The sequence below is a fragment of the Porites lutea genome, chromosome 4, assembly GCF_958299795.1.
Source record: "Porites lutea chromosome 4, jaPorLute2.1, whole genome shotgun sequence".
Taxonomy (NCBI): Eukaryota; Metazoa; Cnidaria; class Anthozoa; order Scleractinia; family Poritidae; genus Porites; species Porites lutea.
Genome location: NC_133204.1, coordinates 29398497 through 29422089, shown reverse-complemented (window position 1 = coordinate 29422089; position 23593 = coordinate 29398497). Strand labels below are relative to the sequence as shown.

The window sequence follows — 23593 nt, the reverse complement described above, 5'->3', positions numbered from 1 at the left end:
AATCAAAATAATGTGGAATGAAAATCTGAACAATTACCTGGCTTACCTCAGCCTTAGAAGCACTGTTGGGGGTTATTTGCCCTTCATTCAAGACAACAGGATGTGATTGAACACTGGCATTATCTCCGTTTCCTGTAGGGGCAGGATGCTGCGAGACTTTCAGTATTTGCTCCTTTTTCTTGGAAGTGTTATCAACAATTACCGTCCTTTGCTCACTCCTCGACCTTTCGCTCTTCTGACTCTTCCCTTGTTGATTTGTTTTTTCTTTTAATTCCCCATCAAGAGTCTCTTCGGGCAAAAAGAACAATTTAGCCTCTGCTGCACGCTTTTCCTTGTCACTAGTCCTCGGCGAAGAGGACGTCGACTCAGCGAAGGACGCTTTTGGAGATGAACTTTGCTTAGCCGCGGCGGAATTGAGAACCTTCTTTACTAGCTGGCCAAGCAATTCCTTGGAATCAACTCGGGACGAAGGTGAAGGACTCTTGCAGGAAGGTCTTCCTAAAATGTCAGGGGGAGGTGTCGAAGAAGCTGACCTATCCTTAGAAGTGGACTTCACAATTTGCGTGAGTGCAGCTGCTTTTAGGACTACAGTCTCGTCTTTAGGTTTTTCCGAAAGGCTGTTAAGTTTTTCACTTTTATCTAGCGAGGTTTTATCCTGAATTTTAGATACTCCGCCTTTACCGTTCTTCATTTTGTCGCTATCATTTCGTAAAGTTTTTTTTGTAGATTCGTTAGACTTTGCCGACGATTTTCTACTTTGAACTGAAACGTCGCCTTGTTTTGAAGATGAAGACAAATTGGTCAAGGCTGTTAGTTCTTTATTCTCATCAGAGCACTTTCGAGATGAAGTAGTTTGTTCGTCTTTTGGGTAGTAAAAAAAGCCTGAACTTATAGGAAACTTTGGAGATGTCGGTGAATGCAATGGAGAGAAGGAAGTAGGAGAAGTAGGAGGGGACGAGACATAATTGGTTTTATTTACAATTCGACTTCCTCTCCCTTTTCGAGTTTCTTCATAGTCTGACATGTTCAGCCCACTATCAGTCGAGGAATTGCTGGGAAATCGCTTCGTAGTGACCTTGGATGAAGATGACTTGTCTTTAGCTAAAGTTTCGCTTGAGGAAGGGAGGTAAAAGATGCCAGAATCTTCAAGGCCAACCTGTAGCTCAGGGGATTGACCACTTGTGTTTGGCTTTGAAAAGCTTCCAGAGGGGGATGTCAACGGACTGCTCTCAACTCCAGAGGATCCAGTGCTGCTGCCTTCTCTGCTCGGAGTTTTCTGCTTTGGCTTTTGTTTAGATTTCAGTTTCGCCTGTTCATTGTTAGGGCTAACAGAGCTTACTAATCGATTAGATTTGTAAGAAGAGTTAGCGTTTGATGGTCCAAAAAAATCAAAAGTTACATTTTTGTCTTTTGGATCAAGCGGTGAAGCAGGATTACTGGCTGATTTCTGGGCGGGTGGTTTAATGGTAGAATTACCTTTTGAAGGCATGCTTCCTCTACGAGTGTAAGGGTATCTGACGGTACCGGAGTCTGAATTTCTTGATGCGACAGAGGTTACGTTGGTTTTGACCGTTCGAGTGTTCACACTCGAAGAGCCACTGTTCCTTTCTTTGGAATACTCCTTTGAAACGTGCGCATCGTGGGATGGGTGGGAAATGCTTGGCTTGCCTGGAGTCGTTGAACTCTTACTTTTGGTTTCACTTCCTTTAGAGTATGGATGTTTGGAAACTGTAAGTCCACTACCGCTTCCCCGACTTAAAGCAGGTTCCTTGCTTGAGGAAATTAATGAGGGACCTTTACCAGTCGATAAATTGGCCTGTGAAGAGGATTTCCGAACATGATTCATCTTTGGGTTGTTCGGTGACAAGTTGGTTTGAGATGAACTTTTTGTGATTTTGGGATTCCCAGAAGTATCACCATTGGGAGAAAGATTAATTGCTTGAGAAAAAGGTAAAGAACTTCGTCTGGTGGATGTCCAGGGTTTTGAGTTCGACGTCTTTTCTTCATTAGCTCCAGATGATGGGGTATTTGTAGATGTTGGGTTACTGCCTTTTTTAGGCGGTCCATTGCGAGATGGATGTCTTGATCTTACGATCAAATCATTTCTGGTTTGAGTTCTTGGGTTTTTTGAATCACCAGTAGACACGATGTTAGAACCTAGAGATGAAGAATGATTGGAAGTCTGAACATGTTTGCTCATGGTAGAATTTGGACTGCCTTTTACCACTTTCTTAGGTCCTCCAGTCTCGGAATACGAACGTTGTTGCGCACTCCTGACAGCAACCGCATCTTTGGATGTTCCACTTTGAGCTCCGCTAGAACCTGAATTAGAACTAAAAACTTCCTCCTCGATATCACCAGTGCTACGAAGAATTTTCCTCTCCAATCGTCTCACATAGTTGAGATTGGGATCTCTCCTATTAGAAACAGAATCGAAGTTAACAGTTCCACCAGACGCTCTTGTAGGGGAGCCGTTTGTATCTCGTTCCGGTTCCATCTCCCCACATTTAAACGTAACATTTGTAAAGTAATTGGAGGGTTTGAAATCTTTTAGTGATCCTGGGCTTAGTGGGGCAGCAGGCGAAAGAACTTCTCCGTCCCATCTACCGTATGAGACATCGAGTCCACACGCAGAACTTAGAGGGCTGGAAACAGAGGGTGTCGCAGACTCCAAAATTGCCAAGTCAACGGGTATCTCAAACTTCTGCGTGTCTGAAGTCGGAGACCAAATGAAGTCTTTAGGACTTTTGATTCCGTAATACTGCATCGACGGGTCTCTTTCTGGAGCAATGCAGATATCCTTCGGTCTTGACTTAGGAGACCCTTTCTCACGGACTGGCTCCGAATCAAGACTTGAGATTCTGCCATGATCTAGTGTCATTCCGTCTTTGGTCCACAGAGGCTTTGATACTCCATCTGATGAAATGTTTGACTTGATGATTAGCTCGGTGTTTAGTTCACTGCTTAGAGGACGTCCCAGTCGTGAAGAGGAGTTCCCAGACGTGTTCCTTGTATTTGTGCCAATTTCTTTATATTGTATTTCTTTCTTAGTAGAATATCCATCCACTTGAGACTGTCCAGTTTCACACCATTCTTGGACTCCCTTTTTCAGATCATCGGAGCTATTGTCTCGAATGATATTTTCTTGAGATGACCATTTCCTTACAGTTTCCAGGAGTCGTTTTCTGGAATCCTGATATCTTTCATCACTGGTTTCGCATGCTTTGCGAATGTTTCCAAGCGATGATGACAGTCGACGCCGATTCTCTCTTGAGAGTGGTGTTTCTCCTCTGCTTTCCCTAGATCCGGGATCTGAGCCACTGCGATGCATGTCTCGTGGATCCGCTAAATTTTTGTTACCTGACAATTTGTGTCCATCCGATGACTCGCTTAGCCTGGTCCTTTCATGCGACGAAAGGCCTCTTTCACGCGAAGAACAAAAATTTACTGTTGGTGCGTCACGAGTCGCTGGACGGAAAGGACCTATTTTCGACACTGACTGGGGGACAGGAGCAGACGTGTTTGGCTTGAACTGCCCTTTAACAATTCGATCTTCTGGCACCAGCGAAGAATGACCAAACTTTGATATCATAGACGACACGGAGTCGGAACGAACCCTTGGTGCGTTGTCTGAGTTCTGTTGAGACATTTCCTCGAATTTTGACACGAGAAGAGACACAGGGCTATTCGATCGTGATCCGGCTGGACTGGATGGTCGGCTACTGCTGCTTCTTGGTCTCTGTACAGGATTGTCAGTTCTGGGTGTAGATGGAGATGATACAGATCTGCGACGTACCTCTGGTGAACTAGAGGAGCTCGAGGATCGCCAGTCTGGGAAAGAGCCGGTCGATTGTCTTTTCGAAATCCTGTTCGCTGACACATCTACCCCATCTCTGGTCCAGTAAACTGGAGGTGTTTGAGACCGAACCGGTGTTTTGGCTATGGGAGAACTTTTTCTGCCGAAGGAAGGCGACGGAGTACGTGCGCGAACTTGTTTGACCTCTTCGTTGCGCTCAGTGAATTCATCAGGAATCTGTGTCTTTCTTTGGCCAAAATTACAACTCGCTTGTGGTTCAACCGGAGTTGCCCTGCTCCTCCTAATAGGCGTTTGCCATATAGGGCGGGGAAGCTTGGATTCCTTGTTACCACTTGAACGCCTCACTCTCTCTTTGTCTGAGTATGAGCTTGAATTGGCCGTTCTAATGTAACTTGAATTTTTAGACTGAAGGTCTACGTCCGAAACTTCACTCACATCACTGTCTGTTGACACGGACATATTGGAAGGAACAGATGTATCCATCTGTCCAAAATGCATTGGGGACATTGTTGATTGAGGGTACGGCATCATACCTCCCTGGGGCATGTACCAAAAAGGGGACATCGGTACAGGAGCCACACTAGGAATAGGAACAGCGATAGGAACAAAATTAGGGACAGCAGGTATTTGGCTATCACCGGAGTCAGAGCGCACACTAGGGGACGCAGAGCGACCTGCTGGAGTTATAGGACTAAACATCATCTGAGGTTCTGTTTGCGCGTACTGTGGGTAAGCATACGTTGACGGAGAGGGTGGTTTGATGGGATGCTCTTCAGTTCCCTTTCGTTTCTGACTATTCGCTTCTTCGCTTGTATCTCCGTTATTCTCCAACACCAGTGATTTTTGGTTCAGTTTAGCTGTTGCTAAAAGAGATAAAAGTTGTTCTTTCTGGTCCTCTGTTAGGGAATAACCTCGTTTGCGATTTCTTCCGTCATTTGTGTTGTTATTCTCGTCGCTATCGCTGCCAAACGTGTCAAGCAGAGGAGTTTTCTTTTCCGTATTAGGACTTACTGAGCTGCTTGAAGTGGATTTCAACTCTTGTGAATTCGCAACCACTACAGCTTTTTCCTTCTCTTCTCTTTCGGATTTGAAAACTGTTCTGTTTGAAGATAACTTTTCATCGGGCTTGCCATCAGTTTTATTGGAGTTTTCCTGATTGTTTTGAGCTTTTACAAAGGGATTCTGTTCTTGAGGCTTAGTCGTCTACAAGAAAAGACAAAAACAAGATCAATTCATACGAAAAATTCTTTGTTTGCACTTAAATGAAAAACAGACATTTAATTAAAGCAAGAGCCGATTTCGACTCCGGATTAAAGCAGATACATTTTACAAGTAAGGGACACAAGTTACTCTCTGAAATAACTTCCTCTTCATGACCAAAGACAAAAGAAATAAAATCAGCGATCCAACATTCGTATGCGAGAAAAAGGCAAATGGACCCCGGGGGGCACTCTGGGTGAAGTCTGGGAAGAGGTGTGCCGCCGAGGCCTTCAAAGTCTGATCCTTCTTAAGATAAAAATTGCTCATTTCTGTACCCTGTACCCGGATGTTTCGTTTTCTATACAGAATTAAGTAATTTTTTAAACTAACATCATGGAAACAACAAAGGAATGATATTCTATGTAAAAAATTGTTGGTACCACAAAGGAAGACCGCTCATCGCCAGCCTTCATACTCCTTTAAAGGCTTCTTCCGATCCACCCTGTTCAAAACACTAAATGGTAAAATTGCACACCCTGTTAAAGACTTAAGACCCTGACACAAAATCCTGCTTACTGCACATACCCCTCAAGATCAAATAAAGAGTGCCCCCGCCGCGATACACTGCTATTAGACAAAGTTGTGACCATAACGGGATATTAGGGCCATTTATACGAGGAAAAAAAGTTCGCGTCTTATTTTTCCTCGTATAAATGGCCCTAATGTTTATTTAGGGCGTACATTTGTTTATTAAATTTCTGGGTATCAATAACATAAATTTTTATCCTATGATCACTTCTGAGCAACTAAATGTGCAAGAGAATTAAATCTTCAATACGCATATACTTGCAATTTCTTTGTTAACTAAACTTATTTTTTGAAATAATACAATAATATGAGGTGATAAAAAAATTTCAAGAAAGACCGGTTGAGAAAAACATGGCAGACCGTCTGGTCAAGACTGCAAACCGATCTGAATTTGAGATAATTCTAATTGACGTACAAAGTGTACACTATCCTCGTTTTTTGAAAAGAAAAATCGAGTGAGAAGCTAATGAAACAATCGCACGAAAGGTTTAGAGGTTATCCGAAAGTAAAGAATCCAGGACGGAATTTTGCCTCAAGATCAAAACTTACCTTTTGTTAACCACGGAAACGGTACGTCAAATTAAGGACTCAGAAAATGCCATCAGAAAAATTACGATTGAAAATAAAATCCTCTTTTTTTCTTAGGAAAAAAGAAAATGTTCTCTTCTTTAAAAATTAAAAGGAAAATGTATAAATTCATCCCACTGAATGCCCCCAGGGAAAAACTTTTAAAAATGTTTTTGATACGTTGTCTTATTTGAATAAAAACATAATGCTTCGCTGGATAGACAAGCTTATCCAAAGATGGCTGTAAATCCAACAAACAAAACTAAATGTTATATTGACATTGCCGAAAGGAACTGTGTAGCAAAACTAACAGTTTTTCGTAAGAAAAAGAATGGGATATATTAATTATCGCGCACAGTGTTTCCTGCAGCTGCATGCCAAATAACACACTCAACACTTTCAATCCTAATATCAAAAACTTAAATTCTCATATGTTGTCCCTATACGTTCTCAACAGATGTATTCGGGAGAATTTGTTGAAGTATCAATTAGATTCATCTTCTGTGATCATGACATCAATTCTCATGACCACCATGTTTTATAAAGTATTGATATTAAAAGGAGAAATTTCATGCAGATGACTCTTAGAGCTTAAAGGTTTCATTTTTAAAAACTGTCAGCTGTCGGTTTCAGTAAATAAGGCTTCATGCACAAAAAGAAAATAGCCAACTGCGTTTATTTAATATGGGGGTAGGCGACGTGAAGTTAATAAATGTCACACAGGAACAAAAGTTTGTTTAAGTAACAACACTGAGATTGAGATTATAAAATCCGCAACAGACTCCTGCGGTAGCTCATTGAGTGTGAGTATAACGAAATGACTCGTATAGTCTGTAACATAAACCTACACTGACCGGCTTGCGAGTGTAGGTTTCATTTTTTATTTTCATTATTTATTCTCGGATTATTATTACTACACAAACCAATTTGTGTAGTAAGCTTTAAAAATCGCGAACATAACGCGCGGTAGCGTTGTACAGTGTGGAAATCAGCTTGAATTGAGAATCGAAGGTAAAGCATTTGAATTCTGGTTCGGTGATCAAAAACTAACAACCAAAATCTAGCGTTCGATTAACTGGATTAAACGCTTAGTAATCGCATTGAAGATGACAATCGTCTTGTGATACACGTCCTTCTTAGCCTTCTTCCTCCTCTGTTATTTAATGAAAGTTCGTAAGCCGTAACCTTTATTTTCCGGTAAGAGTGTCAAAATTAATTTCACCCCAATGCTTGTAATTATTAAGGATTTCTCTTTAAGAAGTCAGACTTGTTAGACTAACTGGATGGAGCCTTTACGTAATTGCAGGCTGAGTCAAATTAATACCTGGTCAGGCTTCATTAATGGAAAACCGTATCATGAAAAACGGTCAAAAATCAAACGCTATTACGTGAATCGGCTGTTCGAGAGAACAGAAAAAAAGTAAAGAAAAATACAGCAGCTCTTCTTTACTACTTCTAATGTAATACACATGTGAAATAAATAAACTTCTACAAGTACACATTGAAATGATTGTTTGCTTCTTTCAAGAATTTGTTGTATACACATCCGTATTTCTAACATTTTCAACGAATCAGGGCACAAATAATTTCTGACTTTTGTTCACGAATCTTTTTTATTCACACAGAGAAGGACAGATGAAAAAAGATAAATCATATTTTTGACAAACGGTAAAAATCAAATGCTATTACGCGAATCTGCTGTTAATGGTCATACCACAGGAGTTTGTTCATAAACTCAAAAGTTGGAGCATGTCTTTACAGCATACATAATAGATAATGCCACGTAAAAGTATTATCAGAGGTTTCATTTGAATGGTCGCACCGTCAAATTTCATGTACCAATGCAATTTAAAAGTTAGAACTCAGTTTCAGTAACATGTCTCCATAATGGCTCCAGGAGGTGAGTTTTATTACGATCATTTGTTAGCCACAATTATGACATCGTCCACGCATTAATAATACCTTGATAAATAAAGGGGGTGAAGACAAATGATGTTGTCATTAACTTCGCCTGACGGGCGACACCACTCGAAAAATTGTTTTGACTAAAATGTTTAGCAAAAAAAAAGGTTAACCACAACATAAGACCAGTGTCTATGGAAAGCATTTTCATGAAAAATTTTTAAGAAAAGTTGCTGAAAACATAACAAACAAACAAAACAAAATAAAACAGGAAAGCGGCTTTAAATATGAATATCAAATGCTGCAATTTCTTCGTGAACATTCTGTGACACAGTGATAAACATCTCTTAGGGCACTTGAAGCCTTCATTTTCCATGCCAAATGCGCCGACAAGTGCCCGAAAAAACCACGCGAACGCTCATATTGATAACGGAGTGGAGGAATCATGAAAAACTTACTTTTTTTAGAAAGCCTTTGAAAGATGCGGCTACTGAAATGGATCCCATCAGTGTGTCGTGATGCTTCTTGTCTTCTTCTAGCGTTTTTCTCTTGGTGGCCTTGAGAGAAAAAAACGACAATTAAACAAAGTGAGGCATCGAATATCAAAAGTACTAGATATCTATTTCCCCCCTCGGAGCAGTTGCTCAAAAACGGAAACCAACCAGCTCTACTAAGAAGTGCTGTTGTCATCTTCCAGGGCTATTGGTGGCCTTGAAACACAAGTGACACCCCTCTCTTAACATCGATCTACCCCAACCGGAACCGTTCTTCAAAGAGGGGGAAATGACAAGTATAATAAAAAAAGTGCTGCTTAACTTCACACCCGGAAAAGCAACCTTTGAATGTTGCACCTACCTGGAGAGAACAATACATTAAAAAACCTCGTTCAAAAGTCGAATTGCAAGACAATATAAACTCACTAGGTTAAAACAGTGAAAGGTTTCAAACCAGGAGTCATTTCGTAAGTAGCTTGGAGTAAACATCACATAAGAACCTTATTGAAATGGTTTATGCAAACAACGATGTTAAAGATGTCCATCTCGTGCCGACATGAAACATACTATTGCCTTCACCACCGAAATCTTTAAAACTGTAAATGTTTCTCATTGGAAATTTTAGAAAATGTGATTGTTGGTCGGTATTCAGTACTTCCATAACAACGTATTGTGGATCGGAGAAGCAGGTAACAAACTTACCAAACATATTTGTCGTGGCATGCTGTTTTTAAGTAGACTATGATAAGCATAGTTGGATTGAAAAGCAACAGGTGCCGCAATCTTGGATTGTGTCATTTTAAAAACTTCACAGTAGCTCTGACAAGGACTTTTGAAGACTGATATCGATCGAATGTCTGCGTGGCGTTTATTGGAAGGGTGATGAAATACAGAAACTCATGAAGCTTGATTACCATATAAACTGTTAATTAGTACTTGAGAAACGCAAATATTGACAATAACAGGCCCCAAATAATGAAAATAAATCATCGATTGTTAATCATCTAATGACAGTGGATGTCAAACGGAGAGAAAGTGTTTGCTTTCAAAAAAACCTAATAAATGTTTCGCAGTCTGATTTTGAGTGTCTGAAGCAATTCTGTACTGTTCAATGTCCTCTTTCCGCGTGCACTGAGCAGGTCCCTTGCATCAGTTTTGGTTTACTTAAGTTCTCTCTTAAAAATATGTAGATAGCTCAAAAAGTAAACAAAACAGTCGAATGATTTAGTGGGAGCAATCAAATGCAGGAAATCCGGAGTTTTAATCTCTTCAAAAAGTTAACCCATGTGCGAAAACAAAAGAAAGAACTTTTTAGCAATAATTCTACTGGCTAGTGTATCTGTAGCCCCCCTCCCCGCCTCCCTCAAAAGAAAAAACGCTAACGCCAGCTGGCCTTTTCCCTTCTTCGCCGCAGAATAGGACCTAAATATAATGAAGGACCAACTGGCAAAATATGTTTGCTAATCCAAATCACAAGTTCTCAATAGTTAACTTACATCCTCATTATCCATGGCTGCGGAGGCCTGGTACTCCCATAGCAGCGCCTGGCATCGTTCTCGTGACGTCATATCTCCACCAGTCTGTAATGATTCGCATGTCTGGAAACACAAATAAATAGTGATAATGACGTTTTTTCAGTCATTAGCACAGTCTACTCGTAAACCGTGTTGTTCTGACCAGTTTTAACATCAAACGAGGTCAACCCAAGCTTCGAATTCAATCGAAGCTTTGGGTACTGAGGACTTGATTGTGAATCAGTCTACTGTAACTTCGACACGAGAAACAGCAAAACAAAAATAAGTTCAGATCCCCAAGACACTCTCGGATTGAGACGTAGTAAGATAAGCCCTAGCATTATTAACATCATTTTGACTTTTCAGCCTTTAGTTATCATTCATAACCGACCGTAAACCAAGTGGATTGAAGACAATAAAAAAACTCTCACAATTAATGGAAAAAGGCCTAAGAAGCCTTCATTTGATTGGCCACACTTCACCCAACGACTCGACACGAAAGTAAGACCCTCTTTATAAGCCTTACAAGAAAATAAGATAAGCAGTTCGCTCTACAGTTTTCAAACTTATTCAGAGTTCCTTACCCAGTTATTTAAACGAACATTTTACTGTTAATAATAAAGTTCATACCAGAAATACAATGTATGCTATATTTAACTTAGTTTGCCCTAAGTATATACGCGAGACAGAGGGTGGAAAGTCCTTCTTAGTTAGAGCTTGCAAAATTTGGAATAATTTATCTTTAGAATTAAGACGTAAGGATTCCCTTCCTGCTTTTAAGAAGAGTTTATTTAATCTAATTTTTAATGAACAGCTTAGTCTAAATCATTTATATATTTAGCTTGCTGTTAATATTTAATTACATGTATAATTTTCATTGATTTTCAGATATTTTTAGATTAGATAGAAATAGTTTTTTGATATTTGCACTTTTTGTAATTTTTTCTATTCCAATTTTTTGAGGGCCACAAGTTCATCAGCTTCTAGCTGTTTAGTGTTACCCTCTCTAAACAAAGTGTTTACGTTGTAATGCACAATACTGAAGCAGCAGCACAGAAAATCACACTGCTTAGTTATTTTCATTTAAATGATCAAAATTTAATAAATTAATTAGATTCCATCTGTGGAGGCAGCGTGGCCGAGCGGTTAGAATGCTGGACTTGTAATCCTGAAGCCTCGAGAGTAAGACCCGCCTTAACCGCTCGCCTGATTTGTTCTCTGTAGTCCCGAGTTCAAATCCTTGGTCACCCTTGTAAATAGCAAGTTGGTTCGCTTCCTACCAATTTGGATTCTTATCATAGTTATGTTCCATTTGAATTAAACGATAATTAAGTATCTAATTTTATGGAATTTAATTTCGCCGGCTATAAGGAAAGACATAATAAGCAGTACCGCAGAAAGTACTACTCCTACACTCAGTAGCTTTCATTTCAATAGACTACCTGTTTACAGCTCCATGAGTTAAAGAAGCATTCATTTGCAAGAATGATCAAGCGTTGGATTTTCACAAAACAGGCTAGATCTTTTTTATTTTTGTTTTTATTTACTTATATTTATCGTTTAGTTATACTTGTTTCTGTTTTATTTTTATTTCATTCGCTTTCTGGTCGCCGATTTTAACAATCCCCTCGGGGAGACCCTAGAAAGCTGCAGCCAACTGCCTTTATTTGTGTTATTTATTTATAAACATGAACAAAACAAGAGCAAAAGAAAAGCGGACCAATTTAGGTTTCTGGGAAACTGTGCACCTACCCCTCCCCTAAGCCATCATTTGGCCAAAGTGAGAAGTAAGTGGTAATGCCAGCTTAGGGGAGGGGTAGGTGGGTAGTTTCCCACAAACCTTAATTGATCTAGAAGAGCAAAAAATCGAAAAAACAGAAAGAACCGTTCTCGTGCTGGGACAACTTACTTGCAGTACGTCATATAAGCCTGGCCTAGCGTCCGGGCAATCGTCTGTCATAGATACCAGCAACTCTTGGAACCTGGTACTTAGTGACGGCTTCTCTGCCTCTGTCAGCCGCCAGTCAGCCGCTGACCACAGGGTGGCAGCCAGGCTGAATACGCATGTCTGTGGAGAGATGAGGAAACGTTGTAATCGTAAGGACGTGCTCACATGCAATGTAGGCTTACGAATGGTTGGAATTATACAACAGCAAAATTACTGAAGTGAGAACCGACAGAGTGGGTGCTTACCATACATTGAAACAAACCACCCAGATGGAAATCTTGTGCAAAAACATAAAACTATGAAATCTGACGTCGTGGGAGAAAAATCCGCCACAAAGTACTATCCAAATAATCTGAGCAGACTCAAAAGAGAAGAAAAAATGCATTGCCTAAAGTCAAAGCCCATGTTTTCTGAAGCTTCCCAAGCGGAATAGTATCCTTCGCAACCGTTTTTATGCTCGTCACGCAACGCTCAACGCCAACAACGGAAGAAGCGTTATTTTGGAGAGGAGCGTTGCGTGACGAGCTTAAAAAGGGCTGCGAAGAAGACTACAAACGGAATGGCGCCAACCATTTGATTTTCCAACCGGATATTTCCGGTTTTTCCGTGTAAATGGTAAATGTAAATTCTACACGAATCGGTCTTCCGTCTACACGAAACCAGTGTGGGTCCCCAATAGGGTTCTTCAATCCCGTAATCCCGACCCAAAACTTCGTGAGATCCCGTTATCCCGAGGGTTATATTTGGCATCCTACCTCCCAAGCATTCTTCAATCCCGAAACTCGTCCCGATTTTGCTTTCAAGCCCCGCATCTCGAGCTTCAAAGAAGGGAAATCCCGGGTCCCGAAAAACCTATTGAGGACCCTCACAAGTGAAGCCGCACACGAATCCGGATAAAAAAATATGCGGTTTCAAAAAATCAGTCCGCATTCGTGTGGACATGGCCCAAAAGATTTTCCGGGATCAATTTAATGAAACTTTTTCAAATGTAATTTCTAAGTGATAGCTATTGTTTCCAGACTCTAATACACATCTAAATTACACTTGCCTTAGTGTCATAAAACTCCATCTCTCGAGCTGAACAGTATTTAAGACGGACAGTGTTAAAGTTCATTTTCGTTACAGTAAACGAGGTTGTTTTTTACTGAGCCGTATAACTCTATAAAATGATGAATGCCGCAATAAAACCGCAATATTGTATGAAGTACTTTGATTAACACTCGAGAATACCTAAGGGGGCAATTATACATTTCGTGATAAAGTCAAAGCGCTATGGCCGGAAACAAAACAATGCATTTGGTAAACAGAACAATCAAGTAAAAAAGCGAGTTAGTTTAATGACTCCATCAAATAAATGAAGGAAAGCTACAAAAGTTCTTGCGTTTACGACGGAAATGATGTAGTACGTAATAAATAAATTTTACGCCACTAAGATTTGTCAGTTCTTTCTTAAAAAAGAAATATTTTTCGTACTCCGCCAAGCCAACTCAGCGTGGAAGGCTGGCTATTCTTGCGTGAATCGTAGCTCCAAGCATTATGCTACTTGTTATTTACAAAAATACGCTAGAGAGAGTTTTCCTTGTGTAACTAACTAAGCATTTTTTCTTGGCCTTTTACGCCAACTTTAAGAGTCAAAAGCTTTATTACAATAATCGATAGTAGTATTCAGTAGGGAGTGATATCCAAAAGTACAAACAAACCCTAAAACCCAAACAAATAAACGTCAAGTGATCGAGTTCAAACAACTTGACATTTGCCGACTACTATCTAAGTTAACTTTGTGTTTACAAATTTGGGGCCATGATAATAACCACTCAAACTAATCAAAAGAATAACCTGAGCTGACCGTAAACAGCAGTTTTAAACTTGTTTAGCTCACACTTTTAGAGTAACAAGAAGGTTTGGCGAAAGCGTGAATTCTTTTTTTACTTACCGAGCAAGACAGTATTTCGTGGGAACACTTCAAAGGAGTTCAGTCGTAGTGGAAAGCACCATAACTGTTATTAAACTCGACAGCTGTCGCATTTTTCAAACATTTCGAGCAGACAAACAGATCTCAATAAACATGTAAATTCGGTCGTTTCTTCGACCGAGTCGTTAAGTCAATCTTTCGCATAGGTTGAATCGGACTAAAATGTTGAAGACTTGAAGCCACACCAATGCGCCACTAAGTTAGTGTTCGTTCGCAGAAAGCTGAAGCACGTAAAGATGTCTTTAAAAAGTTTTGAATGCGATGTAATGTTGCCGCATGTCCGCTGAAGTCTTTTATACGCACAAATGGCTTCTATTGTTATGCGGTACTACGACTCGTTTCTTGGCACAAAGAAAAAGAAGCTCAATGCGCGCCCAGCTGGAACAAAAGAACACCTTTTCACTGCTAAAGACGAGGAAAATGTGAAAAGAAAGTTGACAAATCCAAACTCGTATTCTCCAGTAATTCTTTAGCAAAGCCGCAAAAGCGACAATGCGATTAGTTTGTCATTTCAATCTGTAAAAGGACGGTTTTTGAAACATTCTGGAAAAACCAAAAGTCACTTTTTCATCAAATGGCAGCTAAAAAGTAATGGCCAAATTTTGTCTCAATCGGCTGTTCTAGGGCAGGTGGACTACTACATCGATGTTTTCTGCGGTCGATGACTATAGTCGTTTTAGACATCTTGAAAAAGTCGGGTTGGCGTTTTTAGCTTGTCGTGTTTACACTAAAGCTCGTCGGATTTTAACCGGTCAGCTGAAGAAGTTGTAAACCCGATAACTGATATACGAGCTGTTCACACCTGGTATCCGGGCACGGTGCCAGAGTACGCTACTTTATGGGCACTGATGTGAACACACCCATTTTTCCAACACCCACACTGAAATTCGTTGCACAGTGCCGTTGCCCGAGTGCAACGTCTCGACCTTGACCTCGGGGACTAAAGTGGACCCCAGGTCTCCTGTGACTGGTCGACCAAAGCCTTCGAATACAGTCGTTTCTCCCAGCTCCTCGCCACCAGGGACGTTTATCCAGTCCTTAGCGGCGAGGAGCAAGGAGAAACGGCTGTATTCGCAGGCTTTGGTCGACAGCACAGCTAAAAAAAACAGTGGATTCCACAAGAGTTGTATGTTTTGCGTTGGCCATAAATGCGCGAAGAGGTCAAATGTAAATCTACAGCTACAGGATAGGCCAGGAGCGAATGTGAAAACAAAGAGTCAGACTGTTGCGTAGACGACTCAGTCTACAGCCATGGGTGTCTCGATCGATGATCCCGCGGTACTGCCCGCGGGCGCATCAAGACTTCCAAGGCTGTAGACTAAGTCTAATTAGCTTTCAATTGAATAGAAGTAACAGTTAAGAGATGAGTAGCTATCACCTGCACGATCACGGAGATAGAATACCTGACATGTCAAACGAGTCAGAATTCTTTTAAAAAAGCAGCCTTGGCCGATTGTCTAGGCTACTATAAATAATTGTAATGTGCGTCTATAATACACTCAGTAAGCAATAAGCAATCTGCTGAGAAACATTCGTATAAATGGTTGAACTTGAGCATCAAACATCAGAACTACCTTACACTGCAAAACCAACTGAAGGTAGGGTGTGCACTGTTTTATATACTGTACTAGTCATACTCTAATATTTTCTGTATAAACTAAACCTGATTTGCCAAAGCTCTCAATGTTGTTATTTAAAGGAGCTCACGAGACAGGATAGTTGTGTGTCACCGACTGTCTAGTCCTTTTTGTTAATATCGCCAATTACGCTTTCTTATGCGTTATGGACCCTAACATTAACGAGGAAATTACATAAATGACAAAATCGCAGTTTCTTCTCTATCAAATATACCTCCTAGCACTACATCAAACGTTACAAACAACAAAAATGTTTAAAAACTATTAAGCTGACAAGTTTTCAAAAACTCACAATTTCAATCCGTTTCAGTCTTCTTCAAGTTTGTCCATCCGTGCTTATTTTTGTTTTTGCTGAGTTATTAATAGTATACCCTCTTTTCTTGTTTTGAGCGATAATTTTTATGTTTCACTTAATTTGATGGCTGTTCTTACTGTAAGAATTTGGATAAAATTCGTGACAACAGCCTATTTCAGCTGGCACCTCTAGTGTTCGTCTGGATAACTTGCCTGCGGTAATATGTTTTTTTTTAAATATGAGACACACCGGCTGTTCCGAGACAAAAGACTGACTATCATCTATTGCTGTCACCATTTAACTTTGTTCTTAGGCTTTACTTAAGGTACTTAGGGTGGCTCTGTTGTTATTACAGGCGCAGTGATCTATGACGAACTTTGTCTTTAAACCTTTTTAGGTTTCGAAGCAACGGTTACGAAACTTACATAAACTTTGAGAAGATCTGTAGCAATCGTTCAGCAATAACATGAAACAATTCTATTTGACTGGCGTTAAATATTTTTTACGGACTTAGAGCTTAAGTAGACCTCACTTACTTCCAGTAAAAAACTTTGCTTTTTTGGCTTAAGGGTCTGGTATTAATTTTTATTGATAATATACCAAAGCCAAATAAATTTCAGAAAAATAATTAGCCAAGGGCAAAATTCCGAAACAAGTATGTCACTCTGAGCTCAGATTTTAGACTGTTTTGGAGTTCTGAAAGGTGAAAACTCCAAAATAATTTCAAAGCTGAATTCAGAAAGACTTACTAGTAGCGGACGTTTGCTCCAACGATTTCTCTTGGCTTAAATTTATTTGGCATACGTGTTATGTTCAGAAAACCTGACAACAGACATTTACGCCAGCAATAAGAGCAAAATTTTTCACTGCACTTTCATTTCATTTCATTTTATTGGTTAATTCAGAATTACTATTTTATTTTCTCACTGCCCACAAATAGTAAAGGCTAGTCTAGGTGGGTAGTGTCTATATATAAATAAAATATGAACTCTTTCGGAATTGTATTAAATTGAATACGTTGCATTTGTCTTAATAAGGTAGGTAGATCAGGATAGTCGTCTGTCTGTGAATGGATTTGAAGTAAGCAATCACGTATTTTCTTTTTAAAGCTATGCTTTGGGAGTTTTCTAATACTCGGAGGTATGCATTTCCATATCTCGGCCCCTAATCTTGAAAATGATTTGCCTTGTTTATCCAGTATTGAAAATTTAATTTCGTAATCACTTCTTGACGAGGGTCTAGTGTTATAAGCGTGTACTTCATCAGTAGTGTTGAATAAGCGTAAAATATTTTGTAGTGGTAAATTGTTCGAGATATCGTGCTCACGATTATCTTATAAAAGAGGAGTCCACTTAAGATTTAATTTCACACAAAAAAAATTAACACCGGTCGGATCAATTTTTTTTCATATCACTGTTGAATGCAGGTTTTCCCAAAGTTTCGTAGCCGCCGCATTGAAATCGAAAACGCCGAAGACAAAGACAAAGTTCGTCCTAGATCACTGGCTAGCCTCGTAATAAATGCGGATCCACCTTAATACCTTGAGGCAATATGGCTTCCTTATGTAACGCCAATAAATAAAGGCGGAGATGTCTCAATATACAGAAGAGTCTTTGTTTGCTTATTCTATCGTAAATAAGGGTGCGCTCTTAAGGCCGCATTCCGAGAGGTGTTTTTTAACAATCGTTACTCTTTGTCGATTCTCTGAGACACAATCTTAAGACAGACATTGGCTTGAGCACATTAGCCTAACCCTCCAAAAGACAATCATCTCTCATTTTATCAATCAAAGATTGATGGCAAGTATATAAATGGCTTCAGTGTACTGACATATGACTGAAGTTCTTCTTGAAACAGAACGCAAATAAGCCTTTGCGCTTTTCTAAACAACATGAGCGCAACCATTTAAACTCATTAACCCAATACCACGGGTAGTCGAAAATTACACCAGCCACGCTTATTGAAATAACACTGTTCCAATTATGCTTAATCAACCGATCTCAAGTTTTTATTCCATCTCAGTCTTTAGAAAAAATATCTCCGGGGTTGCAACTACAGCCTTTCGACCAAAAATTTATCAAACTTATATACCAAAGGACATTCGCGGACGCGAAAATGTTTGTCAGCTTAGCCTGCACGAATGTTGCGCACGCAACTTGTGTTTCCTGGCTCTTTCTTTCCGGTCACGAATTTTGCTTGCGAAAACAAATTATTTCTAGTTTTAGCCACATCTAAAAGAAAACAATGTTTTATTTTACTATTTTTCCAAATTAAAAGGTTCCTTTCTGGAATACAATCCAATCGATCGACCTCTTCTCCTTAATTTGTGTGCCTTCATTGCAGTTGTTTCGCTATTTCTTCACACACTTTCATATCGTTCAATGAGTAAACGAAAGAATAAAAAAAAAGAAAAAGTAAAAGAATACCGATCATTGGCTTCACGGCAGTGCAGGCTAAAACAAGGCTAAAACAGGTCTGCTATCTAACTACAAGAAAGAAATTAACACAGTTTTGTAATGCCGAAGAGAAACAGCAAACAGGCAAAACTAAACACTACCATCAAGCTTCAAAAAAATAATTTTTACCTGTAAATTTGCACTGCTTCCCGTCCAATGATTCAACTTGCTTTCCGTCCAACAATTGTTTGATTTTCTACGTTCGCACCTAGAACAGTCTTCCATCTTGACATTACAGTGTAATTTTTTAAAGTCAGTTGCTGAACAATGAGTAGCAAATATTGAGTCTTTAGACGCAAAATCTTAAGGTGCTGCGAGAATAATGCTTTCGTGCATTGATGACGTCACAAGCTCACAATTAATCGCCGTGTTGCGTTTAAGCGACTAAAAATTTTCAATCATACTTTTTCTCAAATTCAGCCGGTTTCTTAGCACTTGAGGAAAAATGAGCCAACAGCACCAGAGTGGGAAAATACAAGCGTTCGCCGGAAACGGCATATGAATGGTATTTTGGTATAATCATCCCTTCGGGGGACGTTTTTATGACCACTTTGATTCTCGAATAAATATATAAAAAGTCATTAACTTCGGCGTCAAAACAACTTTAGGATCAACTCCCAGAAAGAGAGTATACAGGTTATTGTCCATGTAATTATCCCGTTAAGAACCTATTCTTCCGAAACAAAGGAACAATACAATCCTTGTATGACCTTGCCCAAGACAAGATTATTCTTTTCTAGCAGACCGTGATCCATAACATCTAAACTGGACAGGTCTAAGAGTCCATTTTACGGTTTCCAAAACCTCATAGTGTCAAGTTCAAGACTTGTCATGTAAAAATAACTATTATTTGCATGATAACAAACATTTTTTTTCCTACCAAAGAGTTCGCGCGGCTTAACCTCATTTCGAAAATGACACCTAGGTCAACTCGGAAAATGGCGGCCAATTGTATTAGGTCACAACAATAGCAGCGACCTCTTTTGAACACACTATTGACCGTCCTCTTAGAGCCAAATTTTCCAAAAACCTATAAATTTTACTTTGTGGATGTCACATCCTTATTCAGGACCGAGAGGAGTCAGCCATCGTTAAAGCGAATGCAAGAAATGATGGGGTACTTACCATTACATGAGAAAACCGGAAATTCCGGTTAGAAAATCAAATGGTTCGCGCTATTCCGTTTAGTTTGGAAGCTTCAGAAAATATGGGCTGTGAATTGAGGGAATGCAATTTTTCTACTCTGTTCGGTCGGTTCAGCTGAATTGGATACACTTTGTAGCGGGTTGTTCTCCAACCACGTCAAATTCTATAGTTTTATTATGTTTACGCACAGGATTTCCACCCGGGTGGTTTGTGTCAATGGTTTGCACCCCTTGTCACTTCAACAAAACACTTGTTTTAGATTCAAAAATAACTTTAGATATAATGGTTGTCTTTTCAGTAGGCTGTTAAGTAAGACTTAAGAGCTGTTAAGTTTTACTTAACCAAAAATTCGTATGTGAAGGCCAAAGTAAAATCTCAAGTAACTTTACTTTGCATCGCATTAAAACGATTCAAGAAAGTTTCAACTGACTTGAAACCATCCTTAACACCGACTTAGCGAACTTGCGGTTTCTAAGCTTTGAGAAAGGTGAAGCATGTCAATCAATCTTAATTACGTTGCGTGGGAAAATAGGCTTTAGAAAACCTGAAGTAAAAAAGATAGGTTGTGTGAGAAACTTTCTTTTACTTGAAGAATTTAAAATTTACTCGTCTTGAAATATTTCTTAGCTTATTTAGGCTCTAGTGTAAAGGCTACCAAAAGTCTGGGAGCGGTGTCATATAGTTTTAACGAATAGATTCAGAATTGAAAAAGGGGTTCAATAACTAACACCGCTAAAATGCCTATACGTTCCGGGACACAAAGCTCTCCTAATGCGTGTCTGACTTGACCTCAAGGCCAAAGACACAAGGATGACATTTAGGACCTTACGATCCGAGGACGGCGACGGCGGAGAAAACGTCGCTAAAAAAGTGAATTCGCGATGTTTCAGTCTTCATCGCGATTACTCCAAGTCACTAACTTTGTCAAATGTAGGCGAACCTCCTGAAGTTGAATTCCTAAGAACCATATCCAAGTTCAGAAAGAGAGAGGAAATTTCGTCGTCGCTTGTGTACTTCCTCTGTACGTCGTGATGCACGTGCAAAATTGTTGTTTTGCTAATTAAACCTTTTGCTTTTGTGGCGTTCCCGTTGCCGTCGCCGTCGTCGTATCTTAAGGTCCCTAATGGCATTGTCATTTTTGATTGATGCTCCAGTTTATGGCCGGGTTGGGAAGCTGGTGAATGTTTAGATACTCTTGTTAGTGTACCCTACAGAACTAACTGGATTCAAACTCATTACTAACATGGGTGCGGATGTACCAAAGCCGTAAAAAAAAAAAAAACGTCGATTGGGAAGTAAAAACAAAAAGATCGAGAACTGAAAATAATTATCCCAAAATATGGAATTAATCTATTAAAACTGCAGATAATTTGTTAATTCTTAAATACGCTTTAAACTAGCTTTCATTTTTAACGGTGCATATTGTGAGTGATGCTGGAAGGAAGAGGAAAAATTGAGGACAAATTTATGTCATCATTAAACCTTCACGAACCCCCCGTCATAGGAAGGAAGACGATTCGGTTAATCAGTTCAAAATTGATTTATTTGTTCACCAATATTCCTTTTGGAGAAAGGAAGTTGTTTCTGATACGAACATTTTTTAAAAAACGTCAGCTATATTGACGTTTTAGTTAAGGCTAAGGTGACTGGCGACTCTCTCACTAAAAACGGGATCTAGTTGAATAGTTGACTTGCGATGACAGAACCGAGAACGATCATCGAAATCTCTCGATGCGGATTCCACTGCTCGTTCGAGCAGATACAGTTCAATATATCATACCTGTCATCTAGAGAGACAATTCTATCGACGTTCGTCAGCAAACAAATTCAGCCCCTAATTATTGATTTAAAATTCCAATGTTGCGCCACTTCATTATGAGAGTAGCAAAGACGCTGCGCTTGTGAAGGGAATTACTAGAGAGCGTTTATTTTTCACATAGCCTGTTGCGAACGCAATTTTTCCTTTTTTTCTAATCAAGTTCACCGCTCAATTTTAGGCGATTTTAAGAGTACAGCTGTAATTATGATAAAACTGGATAAAACCTATACCTTGATTAAGTTTTCCATTAACCTCACTTGTAATAGCTTTAAGTTTAGAGATGGTTTTAACGTTAGTAATGCTATGCACAGATAAAAACCGTGACTTCAGTTGGGAACCACTTTGAACCTTATTATACGTTAAGCGGTGTTTATTTGAATGTATCCAACCTTATCATTTCATCAAGTAATTCAACATCTGAAAACTTTTAAGGCAGTATAGGCAATACGACAGGAAAGTTTTTCGCCGATGGCAGTCATTTGAATGAAGGACCTTCCACAAAGTAAAACGATTAGAATTACAGCAAGAAAGGCTATGCACGGATTAAAACACTCTGATTGTGAAACACTTTTTACGGTACTTCTAGAAACTACGACTTTATAAGTGGTGTTTATTTTTTGTATATCCGACGTTGTGATTTCATCAACAAACTCAAATACAGCTGAAAACGTTTAATCGACCTTCAATAAAGCCAGCAATCATAGGCAAGTTTTTCTCCAATGGCTCTCATTTGTATGAAGGACTTTTCTGCGAAGTAAAACGTTAAAATCACGGAAAGTAATGCTATGCACAGATTAAAACACTTTAATTGGAAAAGACGGTATCACGAGAAACTACGATTTAGGTGGTGTTTGTTTGAATGTATCAATCCATATAATAGTGATTTGATCCGCAACAAATTCAAAAGCTCTCATTTGAATGAAAGACTTTTCTACAAAGTAAAACGTTAGAATCACATCAATGCACTGACTATGGTTTTTACTTTAAAAACGTATACTGTATATTGCATTTTTATAACACACAGCCGAGTGCATTGTTCTTCTGATACAAACAGAAGCATGGGTTTCTGTACCAAGTTAATGGCCCATTTGATCATGCATGACTTTGCCAGTTCGATAAGTGCCAAAGAGAGTACACAACGCCGATTACCCGTTAATAAACGAAGGGAATTTGTCTCTGTAATGTTAAGATATTACCAGCACTTCTTGCTCGCTAGTACTCAACACAAGACCCTTAGCTCTGATTTGTCACATTAGACTACAAGGCAGCGTGAACTAAATTACGGTTTTCCCAATTTCGATGCGCTTTATGTGGCGGATTTTTGTTTTATACCCTTCTAAAGTGAAAAGTTTATTCCTAATGAACTGAAAGACCATCTGGACTTTTCGATCCAAGAATCAGCTTTGTCTTGATAGTTTATCTACTGCAACCTTTCCGTTTAAGTTTTGATTATTCGCATTTAAACCAGTCACATTCTTTTGCTGTTTAGCTGTTGTTTTGTCGTAAAAACTAAAACAACGAAAACATTTCTACTTTTAAATCGGTCGCCCTTCTGGAACATTGTGAGAATGAAACAGTTAAAAGCGTTAACAAGGACATAACAGTAACCGTTGTTCACAGTAAGGTGTTCATTAGATACTCTAAGAAAAACTGAAAACATTATTGCTGAAAAAGTGAAATTTTCTATCCTACCTTTTCCGAAGAAAATTTGTTCGAGTATTCTGGAGCCAGGTAAAGATCATCAATAGAAATTCCTGCGATAAACAACAACAACAAGAAATGAATTAGTTAGCATGCATAACAAACAAATGTTTCTATCAGTGAGTCTATAACACACAAAGCCTTAAACAAAGATTAACGGTTTAATAAAGATCTTTTTCCTGAGTAAATAGTGTTGAAAGTGATATGTTACAACACGAGTCTCTTAACAGATAAAGAGGAACAAGTGGTTTCAATATGAAGATTATTGAATGGCTTGAGAATTTTGCGCACGGGTTGTTAATTTAGCTAGTTTAATTTATAGTTTAACTTGATCTAAAGTAAGCGGACATAAGTGGTAAAAACTTTGTTGGCGCGCCAACTACGAAAGCGACCTACACATACAATACACAAGGATTTAAGGAACACAAAGGAATCCGCATGGAAGACGAGCAATTTCAACCTACTACTGATTGTTTAATTACGTAATCACTACATTCAGCTAACAAGTCAAAGAGCATGACCCTTCATGCACTATAT

The 23593-nt window shown here is 39.2% G+C and overlaps 1 protein-coding gene across 1 annotated transcript in view; it reads right to left on the bottom strand.

Moving 5' to 3' along the window:
* The window catches only part of LOC140933234 (uncharacterized), a 58886-nt gene that overhangs the window by 24352 nt on the left and 10941 nt on the right, over positions 1-23593 (bottom strand). The window contains exons 4-8 of the mRNA XM_073382754.1: positions 23048-23109; positions 11992-12150; positions 10065-10166; positions 8533-8631; positions 47-5020 (exon numbers count right to left, since the gene is read on the bottom strand). Coding sequence (XP_073238855.1) covers positions 47-5020; positions 8533-8631; positions 10065-10166; positions 11992-12150; positions 23048-23109 — 5396 coding nt within the window. The remainder of the gene's footprint in view (positions 1-46; positions 5021-8532; positions 8632-10064; positions 10167-11991; positions 12151-23047; positions 23110-23593) is intronic.